The sequence below is a fragment of the Epinephelus moara genome, chromosome 20, assembly GCF_006386435.1.
Source record: "Epinephelus moara isolate mb chromosome 20, YSFRI_EMoa_1.0, whole genome shotgun sequence".
NCBI lineage: Eukaryota > Metazoa > Chordata > Actinopteri > Perciformes > Serranidae > Epinephelus > Epinephelus moara.
In genome coordinates, this window is record NC_065525.1 from 6,608,245 (window position 1) to 6,620,588 (window position 12,344).

The following is a 12,344-nucleotide window of genomic DNA, read 5'->3' on the forward strand; positions in this document are numbered from 1 at the left end:
GAGAATTCACGTGTATGACACAAAGGTTTTATTGTCTTTGTCTCACAGTGTTTATAGGTCAAATCTTTAGTTCTGTTAAAGTGACTGTTCAGAAAACTTACAGCACATACTGTGAGGTGTTCTGGATTGTCATACATTCAAGGAAGCAGCTTCATTCATGGACAGGTTTCTTAATGGTAATCTGTATCGTAAACAGTACTGGAATTCTTCTCTGTAACAATAATTGGTAACACTTTATAATAACGATCACTCATAAGTAATTTATAAGCCATTGATTAATAATGAATATCAACAAAAATGTTTTGTTGATGATTAGTTCATTATTAACTAATGGCATATAAATTACTTATAACTAATCGTTACTATAAAGTGTTTCCCAGACTGAATATTATTTTCATTTTGATACTATATCTTGCTTTTATTCCCGTGTAGTCTAATACGATGAACATACACAAAAGCCAACATTTGCATAAACCAGTCTACTTCAAACATGAGGAGGCACTGTCTGGACTCAAGTCCGATTCCATCACTTCTCGTTGACTCAACATAGCAGGCAGCATGAGCCGTACCCTACAATAACAGCAAGTGTGCAAGTGTCAGACATTCGAAGGGATGACCTGTTACATATCAGTAGGCCTAACTAACGAGAGTCATTCAAAAAGATTGGTTCGTTCATTTTCGGCCATCACTTTCTTTGGCTGACAGGATGTCCTTTAGTGTTGAGGGGGCATGCAGGAGGCGAGCCCAGCTACTGCTCAACATAACTCACCTTGTTTCTCTGATAAGATCCAGATGTCCGCAGTGGAGAAAATATATCCTCCTGAGACCCGAACTTTTGTTTGGTATGCATTTTCAGTTTCGATTTGGGATTAGTAGGATCTGATGAGTATAAAAAACTAAACATTGTCAACAATAACAAAGTCCTAGTGTCCTCAAATGAGACGATGATAAAGTCCCAGTGTCATCAAACAAGACGACAATAAAGTCCCGATGTCTTCAGACAAGTACTGTCTAATTAATAGTGTCTTAGCTTATTGCTGTTGCTAAAATTCGCCTTATTAAACTGCAAACTTTATTATTCATAAATAAATAAGTTTCAACAATAAAATGTGAACAGGTTTTGTACCTTGTCCACTTTTGGTTCAGGATTGGCTGCAGGCAGAGATGGCTGCCATGTTGTTTTTATGTGGATTAGTGTATTGTGCTCATACTACCACTAGATGGCACAAAAAATTGTCTACGAACAAGGACAACAGGTCTAAGTTAAAGAGGCAACAGATAGGATTCCATAGGATTTTTTTAGCTTGGCGCCACCTAGCATCAGTGGTGTTGTGTCACTCTGTCGCAACGACCAAATTGACCGTGGGATCAGAGATAATCTGATAATATAATAATATCTAATAATCTAATAATATGACTGTCTTAGACTCTCTAAATTAAATAAAATATAGGCTGTAAAGCCACCAGTATACCTCTATGTATATGTAGAATGAGAAGGTGTGTGGACACTATACTAAATAAATGAGTAAAGAGACCGAGCAACAATTATCAGATTTATCTGAAGAAAAAACAAATAGTAATGCAAATAATTATACCAGAATGCACAGTACCAGTACAAACAGCTCATATGTACAGTATCAGTACAAACAACAGTAGACACAGTGGAATTATACCAATATGCATGTAAACAGTCCCGATTCTACAGTAAACAGTACCGTATGGAAACGATGCAGCCGGTCGGAGAATGTAAATATGTTTGCTGCCCAGTAATAATGTAGGAAATTAGGTAAACCAAGTCCATCCTCTGGCTTAGACCTCTCTAAATATACTTTTCGCACAGTACCTTTTACCCTTTTAGTTTTACAGTTTATGATAAAAAAACAGAGTGATGGACTTCATAATTTGCACAAAGTTGGATTTTACAAAAGTGTCTTCACAATTTGGCCTACAGTTTAGTGAAAGTTGCAAAGCCATAGACCATACAGGTGATTTGTTATGAATTTTCAAAGTTCTGAACATTAAACAGTCACTGTAGCGCCATCATTAAGACTGTTTGCCCCCAGTCCCTGTTTAGGAAGTTTAGCATGGGACTGGACGTATGTGCCGTATGTGCCAGCAGAGCTGCCTGCCCATTAACTTTAGGCAACATTGTGAATATGACTGAATAAGTTGTTGAAGCTGAAATAAAAGGGTTTTTTTTCTAAATTCAGACATCCAGTGACTAAAATCCTTCTTCCAGGTAAAAGATATTGTTAGAAGCGATCAAGATTTAAAAAGTGATGGTGATGTGACTTTTAACTGTAATTAAGTAGTTGGCTGGAAATGTTTTAATGTCCAAAATGACATGCTGGTGCTTATGGAAGACCCTGCAGAATAATGACTGGCTACAGGAACCATAATATACCAGAAGTAATGTATTTAGACAGACAGAGGACACAGTAAACTTTTAACAAATGTATTTATTCTCCTTTCCAGAGTAGAGTACAATCCATGCCTTCACATATCTAAAAGTATCTGGTGTCAGCACAAGATGGAAATCATTGTCTGCAAAAAAGATATTACTTTTTTCACATACACAGCAATATCCTGAGGACATAGAAAATTTAACCATTTCATTTTTAAAGATGCACATATTTACATATATCCAGTTTACAAAATTGTACGTAGTTAATGTGCATTAGCTGTAAAGCAAATTAATTTTTTTGGATGTATTATGTGTGACCACAGCTATATTTGCTTTATGGATCTAAATAAATAGAAGAACACCTTGACAGGGATCTCCTTGTTTTGTCCAATGAAAAGTAGAAACACAATAAAATCATTGGCTCAGGCTGGCTTGTGATATTCTTAGAGGACAGCTGTCATAACCAGAAAATATCACGCTTTTGTAGAATTTGAACAATAAATAATGTCTTCAATAACAATTCTGTTTTACCATAAATTATTTTGTTTTGGAGGTATCTTCAAGATTTAGGTCACTTGAAATCATGCCTAAAGTGACATGTAAAAACAAAGTCTTGGTATACAAAGCATTAGCACTTGAGGGGCTCATTATTACATACAGAGTCAAGTAAAAAGTCAGAAAAAATTAGGGTAGTTCTTATGGTCAGCTGATATTTAGGAAAGACCAAATAGGGGGCATTTTTAATTATGTCTTATGTTTTTACCCAGATTGACACAGATATACAAAATTATAATTTTATGATCACACGTATCATTTTCAGGGGTTTAAAAGAAATCTAGCTGTGAAACTAGACTTCTGTCTCGCTACTCCAGCCCTCCTCCTCCTCCTCCTCCTCCTCCTCCTTGATATGATAGTTTCGACTCCATCCTCCTAGTGTTTGCATGCTCTGGACTCTGTGTATCATGGTGCATTGAGATTTATTACTAACTGTAAGCCTGTATTTGTGTGTGTGTACATCAAGCAAAATATTGAAAATGGCTATGCTCTTCGTTCACAGAACATGTTTTTATTGTTTGTACCTAGGGTACCTACAGAGTATAGCAAACAAGCATTTATGTATGCAGCTCCTTATATGTGGAATATTCTGCAGAAGAACTCAAAGTTGCACTCATTGATTCCTCTCGGCCGTTTCAAAGCGCTGTCGCAGGATTTTTGCACGCAATCATCTATATGCCAATGTCAGGGTGTATTTTAGCTGGTCTTTGTAATCATGTTTTCTTTTTTCTTTTTCTTTTTATGGTTCACTGATAATACATAATGTACTTTTTGGCTTTTCTTTGCAGCAGCCTCAATTTGTGTTTTATATTGCTTGTTTTGGACCTGTATGTTTTTATTTTGTATTTTTGTTCTATGTTGTCTGTCAGTAGCCTAACCTTTTTTTTAAAAAAACTTTTAATCTTAAAATGTTTTTCTGGTTAAGTAAAGGTTAAATAAAATAAGATATTAAGTGAAATCAAAGTCATGTATGTATGTATGTATGTTGCAAATGAGAATGGGCATTTTTATATTTTGGCCATCCACAATGATATGAATCGATTTGAAGAAACATAATGCCTGAAACACGAACATGTCAATCACGGCTCTTTCCCTGAATAACATTGCAACTTTGGGTAGAATAATTATCTGTTATTCTGCTAATCACATTATTTGTGCTTTGCAGAATAACATGTTTAGATTCAGATACTGACAAACTACTAGGCAGAGCTAGCGAAATTTGCTTTCATTTAGGATGTAAAATCTCCAAGCATAATTTATTTTGGTGAAAAAAGGACCATCTTAAATTACATGAAGTACAAGTAAACACAGAGTTAGTTAGTACTTTAGTACTTAGGTTTTACTTCATCTTCAAACCATTTCAGAACATTGTCCTTGTTGTCTTTGATCCATTTAATGTTGCTGGTGGTTCTCTCAATGGACTGATCCACTGCCAGGGTCCCAGAGCCAAAACCAACCTCAGAGTTGTCCTCCTTAAACTGCTTCAGCTGTCACAAAGAAAACATAAAATGAGTGTCTTGTTTGGGGAAGGGTCATTTGAAGTCAGACAGCAACAAATGACAACACAGAGACCATCATAAAGTGCAGCTGTACTAAAACACACAGGTAGCACATGGAGTCAAATGGCTTAAAGGCACACTGACTGTACACACAAATTGACATGCTTGAAACATGACCGCATTTAGGGCCAGTACAGAAATTACTGTATTACTAAAATCAATCCCAAATTGATTTGTATTGGTTGTATCTGAATCTAGATAATCTGGATCCCCTGCACATGTGAGGTATTCCTGTATGTTAATCAGCACCGGGGCACAAACTGTGGCTTCTGTGGGGCTTGAGCACTGTCAATATTTCTGCCCCACCCTGGACTCCAAATAGTAATTATTAGGTATGCACGATATTTGATTTTTTGCCAGTATCCAATAAGTCAACATATAAGAACATTTGGCCGATAACCGATACCGATATATCCATACATAATTGAAAATTATGCAACTTTCCTCCACGAATCCTCTAACTGAATATACCTCTTTATCTGTATTCTTGTACCCGGTTTATCTTTATTTTTGTATATTTTCATTTATGTAAGCCTGCTTGTGTAATACCCTGGTTTAACACCATGTAACCTATTTATGTCTGTCAGTAAAAGTCACAGAGGAGAAATACTTAATAGTTGTGAACAGGGCATTTTTAATGTAACCTGTAACCCCTTAAACTAATGTAGTTAGTTAGTCATGTGCTTCTTTGCCGTGCGTATTGCTTGATTAACAGTCTAGATTGGTAACCCCTTCTCATCCCAACTGTCAAATACTGCTGTTTTGTCAGTGGACCAAAACGTCATTATATGAAACATTAGGTATCCTCCTTCATCTTGTTTGGACATTCTGGCGTCTCAGTTGACTGTTATAACATGCATTGTGTCTCTCAAAATACACTTCTGTTTTCACAGGAAATTTAAAGTCTTTTTCAAAATAAGCCTACGACATAGATAAAACACTTAGTTTTCATCTTTATTTCATTACGTTTAGGCAAAAAAAGTCCCTGGTTAGGTTTAGAAAAAACAGCTTTTCATGTTGTGTGACATATGTCAAGTGACATATGTCAAGTGACATACGTCACTAGTGTAGCATGATACACACACACACACACTAGCACACTACGTTGTTACGTTGGCCAGTCTGTTAAGGAGGATGTTGTGAGAAATGGTGTCAAATGCCGCACTCAGATCCAGTAGAATGAGAATGGATAGGAGTCCAGAGCCAGCTGCCAAGAGGAGGTCATTTGTGATTTTTACCAAGGCTGTTTCTGTGCTATGGAGGGAGCGGAAACCAGACTGGAATTGCTCATAAAGGTTATTGTCAGAGAGATGAGCATGAACCTGATATGCAACAGTTTTTTCAAGGATTTTAGAAAGGAAAGGTAGATTAGAGATAGGATGGAGGTTATTGAAATTGTTGGGGTCTGAACCAGGTTTCTTAAGAATGGGCATTACTGCGGCTGATTTGAGGGCTGAAGGAACAATACCAGAGGTGACGGAGGAATGTATGATAGCAGTTATTAGGGAGGACAGAGAGGGAAAGCAGGCTTTTACTAGGATGGTGGGAAGAGGGTCTAACTGACAGGTTGCTGGCTTGGATCGTACAGTGTGCATACATCAAACTTGATGTTGTACCCAAGTTTATTAGATCCATGTTGCACAGTGTATGGTTGGACCAGAAAAACACAGTTTCATCTGTTCATGAGGTTTTAGCCTGTTTTTGGAAAGGCTAGAAAAAAGACAAAATCCTCAAATCTCTTTAAATGGTGAGTATTTATCTGGCCACACCACTCTGCCCTATGCAGATACAGTGGTGCAAAAAAGTTTTCGGACACCCCATGCATTTGTGAAATATTGCATTAAGAATCACTCTTAGGTCTTCAAGTGCAATTTCTTTTAGTACAGTCACGGCCAAAATACTAAATGAATCCTAAAAAAGCCATTAAAAACTTAAAATTGACTGGTTCCATAAAAATACATAAGAAATTTTGAGTATTGGGTCATTTTGGTACCAGTGATGAAGGTCATTCTTTTTATTAAAAGACACAATTTTTGTTGCCAAGCTTCGTGTCTACATAAAGCCAGCACATTTGAAAGTTCTTCAGACACAAAAATGGCTAAAACAAGGAACCTAACGCAGGAAACACGCCTGAAGATAAAGATTCTCAGCCAGGAAGGGTACAGCTGCCACCAGATAGCCAGGAAGTGCAGATGCAGTCCTTCAGCAGTTGGATACACTCTGCAGAAATACAGACAAACCAACAGCTTGGAAGACAAACCAAGATCTGGGCGTCCAAGGGTTTCTTCAGCAAGAAATGACCGCATCCTGATCCGCCTGTGGACACCACAGGAGCTTCAGCAGCAGTGGTCAAACCAAACTGGTGTCCAGTGTTCCACCCGCACTGTACGTGGCCGACTTTTAGATCATGGCTTAAGGTCCTACAAGGCTATCAAGAAGCCCCTGATCAATGAGAGACAGAGGTTAGCCCGGCGTCGTTGGGCCCAGGCACACAAGAACTGGACAGCCAGGAATTGGAAGAAGATTTTGTGGTCAGATGAGTCCAGTTTCCAGCTTTATCTTCCTCCTACTAATGTGAGGGTACGCAGAAGGCCAGGCGAAGCATTATCTCCAGCATGTACAGTACCTACTGTCAAGCATGGTGGAGGCAGTATCATGGTTTGGGGATGCATGAGTGCTGCTGGTGTTGGTCATCTCACTGTCTGTGATGGCACATTGAACTCTACCAAGTATTGTACCATTCTCGAAACCCACATGCTCCCTTCTGCGCGTGCACTGTTCCGTCGAGGTAAAAACTGGATGTTTCAACAAGATAATGCCCCTTGCCACACATCCAAGGCCAGTAGAACTTGGCTGCAGGAGCACAGTATCCAGGTCTTAGAGTGGCCAGCTCAATCCCCAGACATGAGCCCCATTGAAAATCTGTGGTGGATTATCAAAAGGTCTGTTTCAAAGCATAAACCAAAGAATTTAGAAGAATTAAAAGCAGTAATTCAAGAAGAATGGGACAAGATTACCCCTCAACAGTGTGAAAGGCTCGTGGGGAACATGCCAGCCAGGATTAGAGCTCTACTACGTGCCAATGGCAGGGCTACTAAATATTAATTTGATGATGTGATGGTTTATTTATTTTTTGTTCAGTTTTGAACACATTCTCTGTTATTTGTTGACTTTGATACCGACAATGTTGAGAACTGACATATTGAAACTGTCAAGAATTTAGTTTTGTTAGTTTTTCTTGTAAATAAAAAAGAAAATATAATTTGCATTTGTTTGTATCTGTCTAATGCAGCCACACCTTTTGAAACACAAAAAAGATTTTTCCACAGATATTTCATGATAATATTTGAGATTGTGTAAAATGTTAAGGGTGTCCGAAAACTTTTTTCCACCACTGTATTTAACATGTGGGGAAATTTAAACCTTAACAGACTTGCCATTCCTAGTTAAGGTTGCTGAATTATGACAGGACAATCGCTGTCAGGGGGATGGGTTTAATTACTAGGGATTTCACTGAGTTCATTTGGTCTGATAACATTTTAAAAGTCTAGAATTACCGTTTCTAGTGCGCTTGCTATGTGGGCCCAATGATGTGGAAGACTGGGATAATTTTATACTTGAGAAGTTGAACTTATGAGGAATGAACATGGCCCCACCTTCAACACTGTATCCAGTTGTCTTGATACATCAATGTTTCTAACCGACTTTTCATTCAATGGCTCACCATAAAAGAACAAAATCCACTGTGGCATTAAAAACTGGTGCCTTAAAACTAGAGAATTACTTGGGACTTAGTCACATGCTGTTATCTACAGCAGTGGTTCCCAACTGGTCCAGCCACAGGTCCAGATTTCTTCCCAGTCATTAGTTCAAGGTCCCACAGTTTAATACATTCAACATCATAATTGACCTATGGCTAAGTCCCGCCCTCAAACGCGATGAGCCAATCACAGTGCGTATAGCCATTCCCATACTCGGACATTCTCTGCCTGGACGTTCATTGAAATGCATTACAGAAAGTCAGTTTTTTCTGGTTTCATGAGCTTTTTCGGAGATTTGAAGTTTAAAAATGGTCAAACAGTGTGCATGGGGTACATGCAACTCCGACACAAGGTATCCTGAGAGGCTGGACGACAGGGTATATTTTTTACTCTTTCTTAAACCACATCTCAACCGAGAAAAGTGTCTCCTTTGGATACAGTTGTGTGGTAACGTTAGCCCACAACATCAACTCAACGTGAATAAGATTAACAAGGATGTCTACATCTGTTTTAAGGTAAGTCAACATTGTGTTTGAGGCAACATATTGTCACTTTGCTGGAAAGAAATATAAAGTTATCTCTAACATCTCTAGCTAACGTTAGCTAAAGTTAGCCTAATGTTAGCTCCTAGCTGCGTTGTTCATCATGTCACCTTGTTTGCTGGGAGTTCATTAGCCTATTTGTTCTAGTTTTTGTACTTTGGTGATCGTACATCATTGTTAGCTGTTGTCCAAAGGGCTCTAGTTAAACTAACATTAACTTTTGGAGCTTAGCTTCATTAACTTATCGGTAATCGCAGAGATAACAAAGGTTGGCAAACGTTATGCTGAATGATTCAGTGTAAATACTGTAGCACCAAACTAACGGAGAGACACTCTTGGTAAAGATGGTAAAAAGGCCATTATCCTTTTTGTCATATTCTGAACCAAAAACCTTAACTTCAGTGGCACTTTAACTTGTTGTCTTTGATGGTGACGGCAACGAGATGTGGTTCACAAGTGTACACTGGGACCTGTAAATTTTGGCTTGTAATTTAAGCTTTTCATTGACCTTCTCAACAATAAAATGATGAATATATCCCTCCAGTGTGTAGTTTAGGCCCTTTTGGTTACTTCTCAATGACATCTGATCGTTATGTCCCCAAAAATCATCAACTGCCTCCTGCCAAATGCTGTGTACAGTGACCCCTGCCATAGCGCTGGTCACTGAATGTTGATATTTTGTCCGAGTGAGTGGAGGGGGGCGTGGCTTAGCCATAGGTCAATTGCATTTGGCCATGTCGTTGAGCTAGTTTGCTGTCTGTCAAGTAGCTATCCGTTAACCACTCACTCTGCAGCAGGAAATGGCACTTCAAAATAAAAGCCCTGTGCTGAAAATTCCCTGTACTTCAAAATAAAGTATGTTTTTACAAACTTGACACATCAGAGAGTCACTTGCAATCCATTCAGAACTGACCTGCAACCCACTTTTGGACCACAACTTACCAGTCAGGAACCACTGACCTACAGTACATGTAATAGCATAGTATAACAAAAGGAACCAAGTGAATGGCACTAAAACATAACATACTTTAAATTATACAACAGTTAGTTCCGGCCCTGCAATCTGATTGGTCGAGAGACAGTAAAACCGTGACGATATTGGAGTACAACATCACGGTTATTTCACTGTGTATGTATCACTCCGCCTCACAGCTGATTGCAATCAACAATCAAATCAAAACTGACGGTTAGTGTCAGTTAGGTCAGCAGTTGCGTTGCATCCCTGGAAAAGTATTTAAACAAACTTCCACCAGATGCAAATGCCCTTTATCTGAAGCCCAGGATGACAGCAGCTCGCCTCACACAGACAATATCTGGTACACTAAAGCTCCGCTGGGAATAAACTCACTCGCACAGATGCTGCCGAAGATGTGTAAAGAGGCGGGGACAACAGCTATATACACCAATCACAGTCTTAGGGCAACTGCCATACGGAAGCTGTCAGATGCGGGTCTTGAAGCGAGGGAGATCATGACAGTGAGTGGGCACAGGTATGATGTTGTTTTAATGTAGCCTATGTGTAAAGTTAGTCTTTTAATTAGGAGTCAGGCCCTAAAATGTAACTTTTGTCTTGCATGTCTGAGAGCTCGTTAAAAAGCTACTGGAAGCCATCCATAGAGAGCAGGAAACGATGGAGCAACATACTGTCAGATCAGAAGGCAGAGTCGGCTGTGCCTGTGAAGCGACAGTCCACCATGCAGTCACCAGAGCCTTATTTCACCGGCTGTACAATTAATGGAAATGTGAAGATAAATGTGTATAAAGAGTAAGTGCCTGGCGCACCATGTCTGCGTTACATAGCAACGGTGACAGCGGAGTCCTGAGGGAACTATTTTCATTGGCGGAAGACAAATAAAATGCTTAAATTATCTATTTTGTCCTCATTTTTCAACATTTCTTAATCAGCCTTGCTTATTTAACTGTTGAACTGTTGTATAAAAGCAATATCACACTCGAGCTCGTTATGTTATACTCGTATATCGTCACAGCTGTGATTGTCTTCGGCACTCGACCTGTGGCCTCGTGTCTGTGACCAAATCACAGTGTGATATTGCTTAAGTAAAGATTCAACTATGTTTGATTTTGGGCATTATAAAAAAATAAATTAATTTTAAAAAAACTTCAAAAAAAGGCATCTAGAATATCTAACCTGTTGAAGCTCAAAGTCAGTGGAGAAGCGCTTTGTGACTCCATTGATGAGGTTGGAGAAGGAGAATGATCCACCACCATACCTGTGAGGAAAACAAAGCCAAGACATAACCCATCATTGTCTGCAAAGTGCCATGTTTTTACTATTGGGAAAACACATTTCTCCATCCTGGGTTCATTTTCTCAAAACAGTTCTCTGTACCAACATGCCACTCAGTAGTAACAGCAACACTTAGGTACTCATTACACAATGACCTTTTTTATAATTATTTAGCATAAACCAAGACTCCATTACTAGAAAAAGAAGGGCGTGCCGTAATTGCATGGATTGTGCTTCCTTACAGTACTGTACATATCACAGCAATACAATGATAGGCTCTTTTTTGTTTGTCATTTTTCCATGGAGATAATTTCAAGTGCACAAAATGAAACTAATAATTTCCAGGAAATACAGGAATGATCAAGTTTTTACAGGTCAGGCCCAGACAGCTGCCTGAGACTTGAAGTCAGACCAAATAACTTTAGGGATAACTTTGGTAATTTTAACCTGGACCCGCAAGCGTGCACACGTGAACGCAGTGTACAGAGAGGCAGTCAGAGCTACAGGCTACAATGAGGCTAAAAACAGAGTTCAAATGACGTTTTTCCAAATAACTTTTTATGTCGGGGCTTCAGGACACTTGGATCACTATAGATGAGCAGTATGGAGATATTTTGAGGTTTCAATTGTGTGTTTTTGGACTTTTGAATCTGGGGTGCCGTCAGCCATTAGGTGGAGTTGTGCTGCTACCTCCTCTCCCCTTGGATCTCCGCAAGTGTTGTGAGGACTCTAAAACTTGATCTGAGCCTCCATCGGCATATGGGTGAGTAGATAATGGCTGAATTTTCATTTTTGGGTGCACTATCCCTTTAAGAGGGAAAAAAATGGTAGAAACCTCAGCAAACTGAATGAATTACTGTTATAGACATAACATGCCCGAGGTGGATGGGGTAACAAGAGATGAACTATGAGCAAAGCGGTCGAAAACGGTACATTTCTCTGCCTATATGTGATACATTTTCGCTATTTTTTTTTTTTGAAAGATTGTTCGTGTTTCTGCCCTTACGTGCAGAAGGGGTTGTTGAACTTGTGGCAACAAGCATTGTCAGCATCAACTCTTGTAAAGTATAAGCATAGCATTTTGCTACTAATGGATAGACTTGATCAGCAAAAGGTAAAGAAAAATATTTAATTCTCTGTAGGGTCCTTTCCATAATGTTGTCAGACACTTAGAACAACAACCTGAGCGTGTCAGCGGCAAAAACAAGCACTTTTGATGGAAGTAAATTGACAGTGCACAATTGCCATAGAGATTACACTGCAGTGTGTTTTACC

General features: G+C 39.0%; 1 protein-coding gene across 1 annotated transcript in view; it reads right to left on the minus strand.

Annotated features, from left to right (window-relative positions):
• Window positions 1–2,449: 2,449 nt before the first annotated feature.
• Window positions 2,450–12,344, minus strand: part of LOC126408413 (aminopeptidase N-like) — a 29,873-nt gene continuing 19,978 nt past the window's right edge. Inside the window, exons 20-21 of the mRNA XM_050073944.1 lie at window positions 10,971–11,052; window positions 2,450–4,446 (exon numbers count right to left, since the gene is read on the minus strand). Coding sequence (XP_049929901.1) covers window positions 4,285–4,446; window positions 10,971–11,052 — 244 coding nt within the window. The 3' untranslated portion in view covers window positions 2,450–4,284. The remainder of the gene's footprint in view (window positions 4,447–10,970; window positions 11,053–12,344) is intronic.